The sequence below is a fragment of the Cydia fagiglandana genome, chromosome 4 (genome assembly GCF_963556715.1).
Source record: "Cydia fagiglandana chromosome 4, ilCydFagi1.1, whole genome shotgun sequence".
Taxonomy (NCBI): domain Eukaryota; kingdom Metazoa; phylum Arthropoda; class Insecta; order Lepidoptera; family Tortricidae; genus Cydia; species Cydia fagiglandana.
The window spans coordinates 21233602-21252744 of record NC_085935.1 but is presented as its reverse complement, the minus strand read 5'-3'; the positions used below and the strand labels follow the sequence as shown (position 1 = coordinate 21252744).

The 19143-nt window shown below is 38.0% G+C and overlaps 1 protein-coding gene across 1 annotated transcript in view; it reads left to right on the top strand.

The window, feature by feature from the left end:
* The window catches only part of LOC134664041 (nephrin), a 586846-nt gene that overhangs the window by 548103 nt on the left and 19600 nt on the right, over nt 1-19143 (top strand). The window contains exon 15 of the mRNA XM_063520605.1: nt 1919-2155. Coding sequence (XP_063376675.1) covers nt 1919-2155 — 237 coding nt within the window. The remainder of the gene's footprint in view (nt 1-1918; nt 2156-19143) is intronic.

Here is a 19143-nt window from a genome sequence, read left to right as displayed (position 1 = left end):
TTTGACGATCACATGCGGACATATCTGGTGATCATATGATCGCTGTGCGTAATGTCAAACTATTCCGCACATATTCATGTATACTTGTTTGAGATTCATGATAAAGTCTTTTCTCAAATGGGGTTGGAATATTATTTTTCTGTTAGATAATATTACATTTATATGGTTCATCAACATCCCTACTAATATTATAGAATAAATGCATAAGTAACTTAACCGATTTAGGTCAAATTTGGTAGAAGGGAGTTTGAAGCCCGAGAAAGGATAGTTTTTACCAAACATCATCATCATCATCCAACTACCAACTAGCCAGATATTTATAATATTTTGCCGTTATAAATTGGTTCCAATGAATTGAAAAGATCACGAATAGCCGGGTAAAATTTGGGTTTAGAAGGTTTACATTAATTTGTACGAAATGAATGATTTATGCGTGCAGGGACCCGGAAGGAGTATCGTCGCCGCGAGCACCTGCCCTAACCCTTGATTAATTATTGAAGTTACAAATAGCCCGCATCCCCCGCCGACTGCGCCAAATCGTTTCATTGTCCCACTTAGTGAGATGTCGGCCGAGACTGATGTGGCCACGCGCTTAACTTTGCTAGCATTGTTACTGAATTTATTGCAATCCACATTAGCGTGGTCGCAGTCGAAATTGAGCAGGGACATGTTGTGCCAAGTTTGGAAGTAACAAGTCGCGCGAAGTTGTCACATGTGCACGTAATATGCCGCGGTCCGCACCGGGGCGTAGTGCCGCGGCGACGACGGCTCAGAGCACTGCTAATTGCTTCTAAAACTTCGCACTTGCCGAAATGGATTGCGGACACATCGCCTCACCTGACATACGAGTCGTCTCTTGGAGCCTTAAACGTTTGAGGCTCGAGTTATTATCCAAGTTATATTGGCCATAAAGTCTGCCCACCGTTGACATCGTAGTAAAACTGAGCGCCCCGGCTCCTGTCTGTTCTAGCTTTAATTACCTGAGTTAATTAGAGCCGTAGAGCGAACTTTTTGTTCGATGGCGATCGAACTGCATCACCGGCGCATAAATGACGCGAAATCCAATTATGCTACTCCTTGTGACACCCCCCCTCCCAGCCTTTTCAATTAAGTTATTAACGGTGCGATCTCGGTCCCACGGTGGAACTCTTTACACAAAATGCTAATTCTGACTCCTGTTCCTTTCTGAGTCGTTCCAATTTGATTTGCCTTTTTTATTACAATGAATCCTTTAGAATATAAGCGGTGAGGAACCTTGATAGCTCGTCTTCTGCTATAATGTATTATTTCAGCGTTGGAATAATATTTATTCTAGAAATGTCGGAGGTCGCGAGCAACGAAGTAAAACAATACAGCCACCAGGCATTTTTGAAGAATGTTACAATAATTTTCTCTCAGCTTCGCTATCAGTTCTTTCACCAATACGGTGTGAACATTCGAACTCATCTGAAACATCACTTCTATTCGATGTTTTGGGAATCTAGTACTCAGCAGAGCGAAGAAAATTAAGTGTTTTGTTAACGTACAAGTCGAGACATTAGTGTCCACGAAACAAGGTAGAAAATTGAGTTGTAAATTTTATTCTTATATTTGGAAACGTTGTGGAATATGGTTTCTGAAACGTATTTCAGCAGATCGTCATATTGCAAGCGATAACTGTTATTGATTATTATTTTCGCTACCCGCGAATCGGTGATTCCGTAAAATATTGGATAATTAATAAGACTTTTCAACAAGAGTTATGTATATTATTATGATAATCTGTTAAAACCTGTTTTATTGTAAGGACTGTAATTATTAGGTTATTATAAAAGGTTAATATTTAATAATTATGTTGGTACGATGACTCTTTGACTATTGATGTTGTTACATAGAAAAATAGTCCGTTTAAAAAAATAATAATGTCATATTTTTGCAGCATCCGACACGGGGCTCGGCCTAGGCAGCACAGCAGGCGCCGTCGGCGCGCTCGGGCTCGGCGCCGGCGCCTGTGCGCTCCTCGTCGGCGCGTGCGCGCTGTCACGCCGACGCCGATCGCGAGCCAAACCGCCGCCGGCGCCCGCGGTGCGCGCTACTATGGCCCCTGCGCCCGTCGAGGACATAAAGAGGCCTGATCATGATGACGCCGAACCGGACCTAATACCAAATAATTACTGTAAGTTATATTTATTAAATCCTATAGATTTTTTCTCTAGCAATGCGACCGAGTTACGACTTTAAATGGATATGTTTCATCTAACAAAGATTTTGAATTAAATGCTTCAGTGACAATGCTACGAACTTGACAATTATAAAAAGGCATAGGAAAATAAAGAAACATAGACAAATATATGAAAACAATTAGAAAATGACTTTTCATGTACCTATAACGACGGTACAATATGTATGTATGTAAACTGAAATCCGTTAGATAGCATGAATTCACTTGAGTCTCTCCGAAATACTAAACACTACTTAAGAACAATACTCTGAAGCATTTTAAGTACAGGCTTTCAAAATAACTCACATAAGACTCGAACTATTTCTAACTATAATAGGTAGGTAGGTACTTACTCAAGTGCTTATTTCTCAGATTTCTCTCGCTCACTTTCAAATCGTACGATTTCTTGAAATCGTTTGAATACTTTCATGGCATATCATTATTCGGTCATGTCATTGTTATCCCACCAAAAACATAAATGTAAAAAAGGAGAGCCAAGTTCAATACAAAAATTATGCTTGGCTGTGGGGCTCGCCGCAAAAAGAATGGAGATCTAAATGAGTGCCACTGCCAAGTTCTATGCAAAATCCGAATATGTATTTATAGGAACAAAATAACATTATAAACAAGTATTAAACTCTATTTCTTTGCTTTATTGGATACCTATAACAATTGCTGTTATTTAAAAAAATGTGAGATCTTAAAGTAGGTTAGATTTGACTTGGCCAGTTTTCATTATATCAATCATTTTATTTATATTGTAATTCTGATAAAACCTGGCCAAGCCAAATCTAACCTACTTTAAGATCTCTCATTTTTTTAAATAACAGCAATTGTTATAGGTATCCAATAAAGCAAAGAAATAGAGTTTAATACTTGTTTATAATGTTATTTTGTTCCTATAAATACATATTTGGATTTTGCATAGAACTTGGCAGTGGCACTCATTTAGATCTCCATTCTTTTTGCGGCGAGCCCCACAGCCAAGCATAATTTTTGTATTGAACTTGGCTCTCCTTTTTTACATTTATGTTTTTGGTGGGATATCAATACTTTTTGTAAAGAAAACTAGGCAGGTATTGAGATTTAATGTTTTTTCTTGTGTTTCCGCTGTATGGTTTTTACTTCTGTTCTTTGTATAATTATGTGGTGCCGCGCGCCGCCGACGACACACCGTTGGCCGGTTGTTTAGAGCGTATTACAAGTTTTTTGTATGAGGACACCACTTATTTTTTGACTGAACTTTATTTTAATATAGCAAATATAATAATACATATATTGGGGTAGTTTCAAATATCTGCTTGTAACGGTTCCAACGCTACAATAAAAAAAAAATTTTGTATGGGGACCCCCCCTATTTTTTAACTTTTTTTTATTTTTAGATTTTTTCCTACGCTTACACACAATAACCGAGCTGGATTCCAAATTTCATCCTTCTAGGTCATCTGGAAGTAGGTTAGGTTTAGGTACTTATATGTCAGTCCCAATAAAAAGTGGTTTTTTTGTATGGGGACCCCCCCTATTTTTTAACTTTATTTTATTTTTAGATTTTTTCCTACGGTTACACACAATAACCAAGCTGGATTCCAAATTTCATCCTTCTAGGTCATCTGGAAGTAGGTTAGGTTTAGGTACTATAAGTCATAAGTCAGTCTTAAAATTTACGACTTTTTGACCTTCATACCTTTATAACCGTTTGAGCTAGCTTCATGAAATTTGGGCTTCTAGATATCCTTATGGATATAATTAAACACACGTAGTTTTATGTGTTTACGTCAAAGATGTTTTGAGTTATAGAAGGGTCAAAAGTTGGTGCCAACCAAGTGGTTCGTGTAATATTACACTCGGCGCTGGCTAGCCAGTTCCTTTGCTTGAACTTGGCTTGACACGCTGCCGCGTGTCTAGATATTGACTTGATATTAATTCCACGCGATTTATATAACCGATAGATTTGGTTAGCGGCATACCCACTAGCCGAGTATCACTTGATTTGCCTCGCACGAGGCAAGAGTCACGAGGCAGCCTGAAAGCGCTTCTAATGAACGAAGTTTCGCCTCAACCGACTATACTCGCTCGTTCACTTATCTCATTTGCTTATAAAGGAATACGTTATAGTACAAAAGTTATTCACTTGCTTGATTATAAAGGAATGTGTACAGGTAATAGGATAAAGTATTTCGCTTCCTTATTCCTTATTGGATGTATAACACGTGTAGGACTGTAGGTGTGATATACAGGATGGAGATGGACTAGGGACCGATTAAGCTTGGCACCGACTTGAACAAAAAAAGTGAGGGAGTGCCAGTATAAATGTTATATTTTCATAGAAATGTGACAATAATAGCACACTTTATCATTGCAAATGTCGTGCAGAGTTAGCTCGGTCGAACTCTATTGAATTTTCTGCAACCCCCGAAATAACTACACTAAATACTAAATAAATAAATAAATAAATAACACTCTCACCTCTCAACTTGCTATTATATCCACTTTATTAAAGTAAATCCTTCTCAAATTCTAATTGAGATTGACAAGAAGCAGCCAATAGTTTTATTCCCATAACTATCCACTCTATCCAGACATCACCCTAAAAGACTTCATGTATTGGATTGCATAGATATGTACTCGTTAATTTTGTATTAGGTATTTTTTATTTTATTTCAAATCTTCGTTTATAGTACGTAAGGATTTACACTGATACAAATTAAATAAAATTATTTATAAACATATTTCGAAATATCTCCAAATTGATAGCTTTTACAATGAACTTGTCGGTTTAGTCCTTTGTTCAAAACCACCCAGTATGCATAGCTAGGTTTCAAATTTAGCAGGAAATGAATTCAGAATGTTGTTCGTACGCAGATTTATTGAAGCGATGAGCAGATGAGGGTTAACATGAGCCGTGACAGCCGATATTACGACAAAAAAACTGAAAACCCAGTGATATATTTTGCGATAGGTGTATTTTAAATATTCTCTGACAAACAACATGCCCGAACACGCATGACGGTCGTAAATAGTTTATCATATTGCACAGTAAATACAATTTTGTAACATTTATTTTCACACCCGTATACGTCAGTTCATTCAGCGGGCATAAAGTGATTGCACCTTTATGGCAATTAACTATATTTTGATCTATTATTCTTTGGAGATCGGTTAAATCATACTCTTCTATCGCCTGTTGTCGTGGCCGATACATTCTATGAAAGTTTCAAGCGCAAGAGCATGACACGATAATTAAATGGTGCAGTTCCATTCTAGGGGATCCATAAATTACGTCATCGATTTTTGACGATTTTTGGACCCTCCCGGAATCATCCAAAAACCATGCTTCAAATGACCACTTTTTCTCCTACTTCATGCTACCGTCATCCGATATCTAGACCTATAGACCCCCCCCCCCCTAATTTGAAATGACGTAATTTATGAATAGCCCCTATTCGTATTGAATACCATACCATTGTATTGTACTCGTGATAACGGGAGTATAGTTGTATAAAATTAATTATTCCAATTTGTCTTAATGAGGCACAGAGTGTGTCAGAATTGAAAGCATCCCTAATTAGATGAGACATTTAATATTTACTTACTTCAACATTTACTCTTGATATAACAAAGCAAATTTAATCATCTAAAACGCTTCAAGAGGCATTCTAGTCCCAAAATACCTCCGAAACAATACGAATTATTCAACAAAATGACTAATTTCCTCAGTCAATAAATACGGTCTCCAATTCGATCTCATTTCGATTCAAAACGTGATTACAACGTTAAATTATAACGGGTAGGTACAGGGTTCTACAGGTTTGAATTGTTCGCGTAAAATTGTTCTCAGACGCAATGAAAAGGAATTAAAAATATAGAAATTAATTAACCTTTTTGTCGTCACGTGACAGTGAAGTAATAAAGAATCGTCAACGCCATGTCAAAAATTTCACGTAAATAGTTGTTAGTAAATAATTATTTTTAATCTGTTTAAGAGGACAGTGGATGGCCGCTTCTCCGTACAAGTAGTCCCTATTTCCCTCCCTAGATAATATTGATATTATAGAAAATATATTTAAACTATTTTGATGTACTTATATTAATCATAGCTATAGTCCGACATAAAATTGAAGAAATTAACTAAAATAAAACAAAACAAACCTATACTAAATTGTTTAAGCATTTTACGTAAAAATAGTGTCAGTTACGTAGGAAGTGGCTCCCTTAATAGTTTTCTACAATTTCTTGCCGGACGATATATGTCCCATCTTTCTTTTTAATATTTTGATTATTAAACATAAGAGCGATAAACAAATTCCATACACATTGTTACAAGCTCCTAGCTTGTATGTATGTATGCAGAAGCGATCACGTCCCCTTTCGTCCTAAATAGCTTTACAAGTGCTTATTGATATGACGGCATTTCAAATTTGAGACACATATGATTAACACTACGAGCAGCCATTGCAACCACGAAGGCGTACGGCAGTTGCGACGACGTGACGGCTAATTAACGACTCGCATGCGGGCGCACTAACGACACTTTGAGACGAACTTACCTCCTCGATTCCTCATTCTAGGGCAATTACTCTACCATCAGATTTTGCGATGCAGAGTTCGCAGAGTAAAAAGAGTAGCACATAATATACGGCCCAATTCGAACTTTAAGATACGTCAGTTAATAGATCTAGAAAAGATATGGATTAGATATGTCAGTGTCAAACAAGTGTCAAAAGCGACGTTTCTTCAAACAAAAACGTCACTTTTGACACTTGTTTGACACTGACATATCTAATCTATATCGTTTCCATATCTATGATTTGACGTATCTTAAAGTTCGAATATGGCTGATAGCTTAGTATATATTATTATAAGCTTAATAAAGTGTTTCTAAGCTTATAGTCCGTTTTTTTTAGAATTAGAAAGAACTTCGCAGAAGTAAGCTTGTGGTTCCAAATCCGGCACTTTTAGCGGTAATAATTTGAAGTAAATTATATGTATTGACCATGCTACATTAGATAATTCAATAATTATTAACAACAAAAGAGCCTGATAAAAACTGCATGCTTGTTTCTGTGGAGTTCTTTCTAATGCTAAAAAAAAACGAACTATATATTACTTATAAAAAAAATAACAGTTCACGTTCAGAAGTGCTAGGTTTATAATTGCTTTAAATGATGTTTAACCACGATCTTAAGAGCGGCGGCTCGATTCGGGAAATGAATTAGAGATTGACTAGATATGAAATAGTAAAGATATGTGACGTTCCACGGAAAAAGGTACCTTATGGCGACTGGCGCCGCGATTCGGGAAATGAATTAGAGATTCACTAGATATGAAATAGTAAAGATATGTTACGTTCCACGAAAAAGGGAACCTTAAGGCGGCTGGCGCTTACGTCGCATAGCGCCGCGATAATATTAGAGCGGCGTTAATAATAGCGTAAGCGCCAACCGCCATAAGGTACCTTTACCCGTGGGACGTCACATATCTTTACTATATCGTATCTAGTTAATCTCTAATTCATTTCCCGAATTGCGCCGCGGGAAACACAACGTCTCATCCATTAGTAAAGAAAAATAAACACACATCGGTTTTGTTAGTTATTATTTTGCACGTGATAGGCTTGTGTCTAATATCAAGTACAGGTGGCCAACTTGGAGGTATACAACTTTATTTTGCCGCCATTTTGTTTTGGCGGCAAATATGACAGTTGTTGCATGAAAATTACTTTGTGTAGATACGGCAAATTTGTTATGGAGCGTTTACAAGACGGGGACACGTGTCACGCGCCACGAGCCACAATAGAAACATTAAAAATAACGTTTCCCGGTCGATTAATTTCGTGAAACGGTGACATTGACTGGCCCCCAAGATCGCCTGATTTAACAGCTCCTGACTTTTTTCTGTGGGGCTATCTAAAGGGACGTGTCTATGCTAATAGGCCAACGAACCTTCAGCAATTAAAACAAAATATTCGAAACACTGTTGCTGAAATAACGCCAGAAATGTGTGAAAAAGTGATGAAAAACGCGATGAAAAGGGTTCGCATCTGCCATGCTGCTAGAGGTGAACATTTGTCTGACATTATTTTCCATGTGTAATTGCTGACCCTACATATTATATTTAACAAGGAATACTTAATATTTTTTATGTTTTATAGAATAAAATTTCAAAAATAAAGTGTATACCTCTTATTTGGCCAGCCTGTATGTATATCTAAAACACAGTATCTACAATAATTTTTAGATTAACAATGTCTATGCCATATTGCACAAGCAATGCGCAAAAGCACAGGCTTTTGATATTGGCTAGAGTTGGGCTAAGCTTTTTCTGCTTGGCATTTGAAATGACAAAGTGCGCAATGTCCTCAATAATGTCAAATTCTTATGAAAACATGACGTTTATAATGACACTGCTTCACAATGTTCTATTCAAGTCGCTGCAAAGTTAGTTTAGACCGACTCTATGTGCGAAGTGCTTTGAGGAAACTGAAAGTCACGCGTGCCGTCGCAAAAATGTGACTTTTCGTGAACCAATATTGTCACACTATCTTTCAACTGTCAAATAACTAATGTTTCCTATAACCGCCGCCTACGTACATTTCGTTCATCACAAGCCACCTGAGGGCCTACCGCGAACCACTTTCGACGTGCTGCCTCCCTGTCACACTTATGAACGAATTTACAAGTGCGACAGAGACGCAACACGTCGAACGTGGTTCGCAGTAGGCCCTCTGAGCCGTGTCGCGTATTTTTACGGACGGAAGAGTTATGGCGCAATAATACCTTAATGCCTATTATTATAACACGCGTTCCAAACACGTACGGACGGGCATTAAACTGATTTACACGGCTTTTTAATTGCTACCGCCGAATTTTTACAATCTCCATGAAACGATCGTAATGATTATGGCGGTTTGGAATTCAATTTGAAGGTCAACTTATATTGTAGTAGAAGATTAAATTGGGCTATTTATTAAGTATGTTTTCTGAAAAGAGACATAATATTTATAATCTTGATTGTTCCCTAAGTTTCAAGATCTCTTCAGCCTTACGCAATCATGGCATACAGGCCTATTCGGATTTCGAGATAATCACAAGATCTAGAGACGATTTAGAGATCACCTAGATCTACATTAGATATCGACTAGATGTGACTTGGATATCTAAGTCATAACTTGTCGAAATCGTTCAAGAGGACCTCCAGAATCGCGGAAACGTCAAATTTGTCATATCTACAAATATCTTACAAATATCTTTAAATTATCCATATCGTAACTTGTTGAAGTCTAGTAGAAATCTAATTCATTTTCCGAATCGAGCCGTCAGTTTCATTGGTCGATATAAAGCGTTCTAATGGCATGCGTTATGGAAATCTCCCGCACCCTGCAAGCGGGCCCTGTCGACCAGTGAAAACAGTTCCCCGAATGCGGGCCCTATGGCATGCGTTATAGACGTTATAGCACCATACTGCATGTAGTGCAGCATGGTGCATGACTGCTTGACTGTACTGCGGAACTTGTAAGTAGCTACATCGACTAGTACATGGTCTTATGGCTCCTCTACACGATGGGCCAACGCCGGCCACTCCAAGGGACGCAGCCATGCGGTAGAATGAGATAGCAATATCACTTGCTCCCTCTAATGCATAAATGCGTCCCTTGGAGTGGCCGGCGTTGGCCCATCGTGCAGAGGAGCCATTAAAGGTTATGTAAAACAATACGTCTAGGCGTAGTCATATCTTAAGAGCTTGACAATTCTCAAATCAAAAACTTCCAATAACCATCGTCAATATTCCAGCGAATTAAATTTATCAGAAAGGATAAAAGGTGACCTCTTATATTCATAGTGACCGCTGGCCCGGCCATAAATCGCGAGGTAATGAATGCCGTTCTCGCCGCAATAAAACCCGTTATGGAACCTCATATCTCCACTATCCCTTTAAGGGCGGGCGACACGCGAGCTCCGAGCTCTTCACGTTGATTAGTTTGGAAAGTCGGGAAAACTGTAACAGACATATTTTAATTAGGAGTGCGAGGTTTGTGGGAGAACTTTCGATATTGTTATTACAAGTTTACCGCTTGAAACTGAGAAAGTAAGCTTAGGTTTTGTTTATATTCTAGATAATACAGGGTGGCCAAATAAGAGGTATACACTTTATTTTTGAAATTTTATTCTATAAAACATAAAAAATATTAAGTATTCCTTGTTAAATATAATATGTAGGGTCAGCAATTGGACTGGAAAACACATGGAAAATAATGTCAGACAAATTTTCACCTCTAGCAGCATGGCAGATGCGAACCCTTTTCATCGCGTTTTTCATCACTTTTTCACACATTTCTGGCGTTATTTCAGCGACAGTGTTTCGAATATTTTGTTTTAATTGCTGAAGGTTCGTTAGCCTATTAGCATAGACACGTCCCTTTAGATAGCCCCACAGAAAAAAGTCAGGAGCTGTTAAATCAGGCGATCTTGGGGGCCAGTCAATGTCACCGTTTCACGAAATTAATCGACCGGGAAACGTTATTTTTAATGTTTCTATTGTGGCTCGTGGCGCGTGACACGTGTCCCCTTCTTGTAAACGCTCCATAACAAATTTGCCGTATCTACACAAAGTAATTTTCATGCAACAACTGTCATATTTGCCGCCAAAACAAAATGGCGGCAAAAAAAGTTGTATACCTCCAAGTTGGCCAGCCTGTATATCTCCACCGATAAATGCGGCATTTTCTTGCGTGGGAGATCGTAGCAGTGGTTGCTGTCTATTTGTGTCGCTTAACTTCATACTCGGATAAATTCATATGTCAGATTATGCGATTTTGTTATTAAGAAAAGGTAATAGGGTACATATTTGTTGAGAGGGTCGAATGGATTTAGGTATCCGAGTTTAGAGTTAAGCGACACATTCATTTATCTCAGAGTCTTACTCCATTTTTGGCACAATATTCTTCTTTATGCTTTTAATGCAGACAGCAATATTTCGTCTTAGAAAATACCGAGCCAATTTTCAATGTTAATCTTTTTTCTTGTCGCGTTTGACAGGCCTGAGAAAAAGGTGTCTGTGTGGTGATAAGAAATGGGGTCGAACTATATAAGAGTGAGCGAGATGCTCGAACGAACATCAACGTAAACGTGGTGTGTACCTTATTTTAGGTCATTACACGCAAGTTGATATTTTGCTTTTCCCTGATATATTGTCTACAGAGTCGAATACTCCAATGTCGCGAGGCCTAGCTAAGATGACTTGGCTAGTAGCTAGCAGTGTCCCATTGCACGTTGATTGTCAACTCTTTCTCAAGTGACAAGATAGTAATACATACCTTCTCAAAAATTCTAGTTACTGTTACTTAATTACATGTTGAGCTTGTGGACTATAGTTAAAGTATTAGACTATAGTTTTACAATAGGTAATATAGGTTTTACGATACACAAGAACCTTGCCGTGATCGAGCCAGTGCTGTTCCCTAATGTATCTCATTCAATCTCAGCACAATACATACTCGTCTGCATTGTCCGATCGGATCCGAAAGATTCTTACAAGAAAATTGTATCGCTCGTTGCTCGCCGTGATTCTGAAGAAGATTACATTCGATATTAGATCGTTTCCCTTACAACGAAAGATAATCTTAATTTAATCAATCGAGTGATATTGGATAGGAGGGTCAAACAGATCACTGTGTTACGTTCTTTCCTGTGGACATACACAAAGTTAAGGGCTATAAAGGTTAATTTTCTTATTTAACCCTAACCCACGTAAAAAGGTCCTCCTTTTATTTACAGAACTATGATTAAATCATTACTTACATGCCCACAAGCTGTTAACTATTGCCCACAGGGGAGAAAAATGTACAGTTCGCGCGAACACGCTAGTTTTCTCTCCTGTGGGCAATAGTTAACAGCTTGTGGGCATGTAAGTAATGATTTTATCATAGTTCTGTAAATAAAAGGAGGACCTTTTTACGTGGATAAGGGTTCAATAAGAAAATTAATCTTTATAGCCCTTAACTTTGTGTATGTCCACAGGAAAGAACGTAACACAGTGATCTGTTTGACCCAGGAACGGTGCAGTCTCTTATCACATTTCTCATTAGACTTTTAAAGAGTATTCGTAAATATCAAAGTAGAAAGTGTAGTTAATGACATTTCAGGGCCTACTGTAGAAATCAGAATCATAAAAATCAGATCATTGCAATTATACCCTATTAATTATTCTTTAGTTTCTAAGTATACTGAAACAATTGATTGTGTCTGTATATTTGTGGTTAAAGTTTGCAAAAAAGTTAATAAAAATATTATAGAAAAGGAATTGCTCCTAATTTTAGTAAAAGAGCAGTCCTCCAGTTCAGTTCCACTTTTGATTACTCTAAAAAATTCAAGAGACCAGATTTTTTCTTTGACTCAGTTACATTTTTTAACCTACCAATGGGTTATCATCAAAACTGATATGCATAGGGAAACCAACATTCGTAAGAGACACTGAACACCATGGCTTTAAGAGCATTAGTATCAAAGTGTCACAAAAACAAAACTCAAAGAACCTCTAGCCTGCATGTTAGTGCAAAGTTTGGTTTTGCAGGGTGTGCGCAAAAATTAGTGTATTTGGGATTGAAATGCTCTCTCGTATTAGTCCCAAAAGCCGACTGCATTGTGAAGAAGATTACATTCGATATTAGATCGTTTCCCTTACAACGAAAGATAATCTTAATTTAATCAATCGAGTGATATTGGATAGGAACGGTGCAGTCTCTTATCACATTTCTCATTAGAGATTTAAAGAGTATTTGTAAATATCAAAGAAGAAAGTGTAGTTAATGACATTTCAGGGCCTACTGTAGAAATCAGAATCATAAAAATCAGATCATTGCAATTATCATCATTGCCCTTTACGTCTATTGCAGACGATTTATGGTGTAACATACATTACACCGCCTGGGACGGAATTAAGGAAACGCAGGGATGCCCAGCACCTGCATTACCCTCTCGGCTTCACTGTCTTATGCCACAGGAAAAGCGAGCCAATACGTGTGGATACAGGTCAGCTGCAGGAATCTGCCGCATATTTCAGGTTGGACCCTACTCGCGCCTTACGGAAACTCCATTCCGGCATTGCAATTATACCCTATTAATTATTCTTTAGTTTCAAAGTATACTGAAACAATTGATTGTGTCTGTATATTTGTGGTTAAAGTTTGCAAAAAAGTTAATAAAAATATTATAGAAAAGGAATTGCTCCTAATTTTAGTAAAAGAGCAGTCCTCCAGTTCAGTTCCACTTTTGATTGTTCTAAAAATTCAAGAGACCAGATTTTTTCTTTGACTCAGTTACATTTATAGGGTTTTGTACCCAAAGGATAAAACGGGACCCTATTACTAAGATTTCGCTGTCCGTCCGTCCGTCCGTCCGTCCGTCTGTCACCAGGCTGTATCTCACGAACCGTGATAGCTAGACAGTTGAAATTTTCACAGAAGATGTATTTCTGTTGCCGCTATAACAACAAATACTAAAAATAGAATAAAATAAAGATTTAAATGGGGCTCTCATACAACAAACGTGATTTTTGACCAAAGTTAAGCAACGTCGGCAGGCCTATGGAACTCTCCGCGCGAGCTCGGATTTATACCTACGAATCTGCTCCCGTTCACGGTAGAAAAGCAAGCCAGTTGGTTGCCACACGCGCGTACGTCACCGCGCGCCGCACTGTCAATTTTTACGATAGTTACAAGCTACGTAGTAGTTACCTACTATTGAATTTCTTTAATTAAACATGTAATGTTTATTATGTATGACAAATGTATAGTTTTAGATATCTATCTATTTAAAATAGGTAGCAAATTTTTAATTTATTTTGGTAAATGTTTATTTTAACGACAGTAAGTTAACTTTACACCGGAAAGTGCCTACACATTTTTGCTCTGGTTAACTTATAATTAATTACCTGTATTCATGGGGTTTCTATTATTTTTCTTTATTGTGTAACATTAATCTCTATCTGGTTTTAAATTACACGAAGTTTTAAAACTAATTCTTGCTGTGATTATTGCGCGGTTTATAAAACGGCGTAAACACTGCGGTTAAGGCAGGGACATATGACCTTTTAAAATGACTATTTCGCAAACACTAACGCATAATTGGAATATGAGGTATAATTTAAGATTTAGCTTTCCTTTTATTTCACTCCGTGTTTAAGTAGGTATTTATTTATCATTTCTAAGCGTCAGCAACCCTAGCGTTGTGCCGGTGCGCGCGGTGCGGGGAGCTGCGCGTTGAAGGTTATTCCATTGTATTTTTGTGTAGGTATCAAAACGGTAGGTATTTGCGTTTTGTTTGAGAGATAAGTATCTGTTCGTAAGAACTATTATATAATCTGTGACGTCGGGAGTGGTCAGTACTTGGATGGGTGACCGTTTTTTTTTTGCTTTTTTTGTTTTTTTTTTGCATTATGGTGCGGAACCCTTCGTGCGCGAGTCGGAGTCGCACTTGCCCGGTTTTATTTAACCTACCAATGGGATATCATCAGACCAAAACTCATATGCATAGGGAAACCAACATTCGTAAGAGACACTGAACACCATGGCTTTAAGAGCATTTGTATCAAAGTGTCACAAAATCAAAACGTAAAGAATCTCTAGCCTGCATGTTGGCGCAACGTTTGGTTTTGCAGAGTGTGCGCAAAAATTAGTGTATTTGGGATTGAAATGCTCTATCGTATTAGTCCCAAAAGCCGACTGCATTGGAGCTTTGAGCGGCGATAGGTTTGACGTGTTTTATGCTAACTCGGAGTGGATTTCGCCGGCCGCCACTAGCCGCGGTCGCGGTCTGGAGGCATATTCAGATCTTTGAACTATGATACCTATGTATCTTTTGTGTCACAAAAAGGCAGTCATGAGTACTTGGAGTTTTATGGGTTAATTTACGTATATTTCACTCGCACGGTATGTTTTGGAGAGAGGGCTCCATTTTCAATCACTGGGGGAAGTTTTGTCCAGCAGTATTAGGTAGATAGATGTTTTTTGACTATTATGATGATGAAATGCGCCGGATAATTATAGTTTTTGGTATAATATTTTCAAATCTGAATTTGCTTCCTGTTTTCAATTCCGAGTGTCGCCGCGTTGAATATTCACGATTACATCAATATTCATGAATACATCGCCGCTTCTGTTTCAAAATATTTTTCAATACACCCTGCGACGTTCTCTGAGGAAGCATTGTATTGTAAATTAATTGTGAAAGAAAAATTCATAAAAAAGCAATTATCGATTTATTAATTGATTTAATAGTCTGCCTACCAAGCAGTATATTCCGTATAATAGTCAGTGATCGGAATTAAGAGAGCTAAAATTCTTCGCAAGAGAACATAATAAGAGGGCGTACAGTCAGCCAAGAAAGTGGACTACCACTTTTCGACTCTATCATATGTTTGATAGTCGAAAAGTGGTAGACCACTTTCTTGGTTGACCGTACATTGAGTACGCTCTCGCTATAAATATGTAATTTTACCCCCTTGTGACACAATCTACTATTACCCAAGCGGTTGTGAGCACAAATATACAAAAACACCTTCTTAGTTTCATATACATGTCCGAGGTAAAACAAATATTCTCACATGAAACCAAATTGGTTGCCATTATCAAAAAACTCCCCCTCTTAATTATTTCCAGTACACTAGGCTTTTAATTCAAGCAATTTAAATTAACTCAAGGCACATTAGTGGCCCGCTATTAATTATTTCTTGCGTCGTGACTTGGCGTCTTTGAATGTAGTGATTAATCAGGTTTTTTCCGGGAGATAAATCTGCGCGGGCCCCGCTAATTTATGTGGACACCGCGACTAAGCCCCGGCTAAATAAGAGTGCGCCGATTCATCTTCACAAGCCTTTCACTTTAAACGCTATGTTTATTTTTAGGAAGAAAACTTTAGAGACTATTTTCATGGCAATGTTGTGTTGTCTAATTATTTTTAAAGTCAGGCGAAAATAATGTTATTTTAGAAATCAGGAGGTTGAAAAGAAAACGATCTTTATTTTTAAGCGAGCCATTATACAGCCGATTTTATGGCCTGAATGCCAGTATCTATTTTTTCATACTTAAAACAATTTACAAGGTTATTTACAAAATTTATCAATAAGTAATTAAATATATTTATTACAATTTTTAATATGTTGATTAACAGGGAGCGCACGAAGCTAGGTCAACAGCTCACAACTAACCACTATGATTTTAGCACCTTATTCGACACGTGCTTATATACTTTATAAGTTACTTTCTGGTTAGGTATACTTAACATAGAATACTCTAGAATACGTAGTATACGCACGTATCAGCAAGTATTTGGAACTACAGTAAGGCCCGGCAAGAACAGCTCCATCCACTAATAGGAGCTTCCCCCTCGCGTTATCAGTACGAATCTCTTAACACATCCAATTTGCTTCGCCGGAAATTGGGAAAAAACTACCGCTGATATCGCTACCACGAGGCGATTTCCCTTTTAACAGTGTAATATGGAGTCCTATTTTGATTAAACCATCATATTATTATTAAATAAAAAATATCGGGGAGACTGAGCTTTGCTCGGGAAAAAACTCCAAAATGCGCGTTTTCCAAGAGATAAAACCTAGCTAGATCGATTTATGGCCTCTGAAAACCCCCATATAGCAAATTTCATCGAAATCTTTAGAGCCGTTTCAGAGATCCACGAAATATATATATAAGTAAATAAATAAACAAGATTTGCTCGTTTAAATGTTTTAGATAAAACACTTTATTAGTCTGGGACGCCACGTGTGTAGATACCCTTGAGCAGTCCCACCATCAAGAAATCTCGACCAAGGCTGGGACGGCACCCGAAGCGGCCGAGCACCTCAAACGGCGCGAATATGCAGCCATTGATTCTGGTTGCTTTTTTGAGCCGTTTGGGGTAGATATGGAGACCCTCGGGTCCTGAGGACTCAAAGCGCATATTCAGGGAGCTAGCGAAGCGTCTCACTGAAGTTACGGGTGATCGAAGGCTGGTCCTTGCCCAGCCCTCTGAATTGACATCGGCGTACAGAGCGGCAATGCCACCAGCTTTCTGGGCACCCTAACATCTGGCACCGAGCTAGGCCCCACTACTTGTAAATATGTATATAGATATTTTTACCATAAGTAAAATTTTGTTATGATAGGAGTCAAAGAATCGCCCTTATCGATGCGGTGCGAGATACGTGGAGGCACTAAATACTCAAGGACATATATATATCAATTGACATGGAAATCATGTCAAATTGTTAACACAAAATTGGCTCCAAGCCGTCACGGTGCTTATTTGTTATTGTCAACCAATTTACAAATATTAACACGCAATAAATTGCTCATTATCCTATCTCGTATCACGACGTTTTTCCACGGGCATTATTCATCCGGTTTTAATATTATTTCGATAAATGGCCATTTTTTACAATGTGATGAATATAGCCATAAGGAGATCTATCAAACGTAAGTGAATATCACCGAAGTAGGGAAATATTACATGCTACGGTGAAAAGTATTTTTAAAAACTATTTTCCAATATAATCTAGTTGAAGTTATTTTTTTTTATTTCAGCTGTCATTGGCTAATCTTGGTCTTGAATAGCTAGCTCCCTCGTCATTATCAAGTCGAGCTGTCGAACTTGTGAAAATTACGTCGAAAGGCCCAATTAGATTTTTAAATATTGTTTTTATAAATTAGCATCAGACTTGCAAAGCAAGCCACCCTTTTGATTTTATGTACCTATGTGTATTTTGTGAGTAATTTTAATACAACAACTGCCTATACAGTTATCATGAATTTTGTCGTCATTTGGAGTCACTAAAAAACTACTTATAAATAAGCTATTGTCAAAAATATTTTTAATAAATTAGTACACACTTCTCCAGATCTTTCTAATGATTCTTAACTCAATATGTTTATGTTTTTCCATTAAAGGAATTCATTTGGCTACCTTCCAATTACATCATCATCATCAGATCAGCTCCATGTTAGCATATTATTGCATTATCATCGGAAATATGGAAGTACCTATGCCAAATTTTTTAGGGTTCCGTACCCAAAGGGTAAAACGGGACCCTATTACTAAGACTTCGCTGTCCGTCCGTCCGTCCGTCCGTCCGTCCGTCCGTCCGTCCGTCTGTCACCAGGCTGTATCTCACGAACCGTGATAGCTAGACAGTTGAAATTTTCACAGATGATGTATTCCTGTTGCCGCTATAACAACAAATACTAAAAACAGAATAAAATAAAGATTTAAATGGGGCTCCCATACAACAAACGTGATTTTTGACCATAGTTAAGCAACGTCGGGAGGGGTCAGTACTTGGATGGGTGACCGTTTCTTTTTTGCTTTTTTTGTTTTTGTTTTTTTTCATTATGGTACGGAACCCTTCGTGCGCGAGTCCGACTCGCACTTGCCCGGTTTTTTAAGTTACAAGATATGAAACACATACAAATGTGACGTCTCACGGGTAAAGGTACCTTATGGCGGTTGGCGCTTACGCTATTATTATATAATGCCGCTCCAATATTACTGCGGCGCTATGCGACGTAAGCGCCAGCCGCCATAAGGTACCTTTTGCCGTGGAACGTCACAAATATACGCGGCAAATCTAAATAAAAGTGTGAAAAAAATGTGAGCATTCGTTTTAAATATCAAGCAGACCACTTTTACATTAGCGCGAAAACACGAAAGCGACTAATTGTTCGATTCGTTGCTGGTCATTAATGTCAATCCATCGATTGGTCGCTGGAGACGCTCGTCCTGTCAAGCTCTGACACGTGATGCTTCCAGTGCGGCGTCCTTTTCTAGCAATTGCTGCTGCATTTTTAACAAAGTAACCTCTATAACAAACAAAAATTTCTCAGTTCAGGGTTTTTTTTGTTTTCTTGTGTGTATTTAAAGGGGGTTTTGCTTGGTTCATAAAATATAGGACAACGT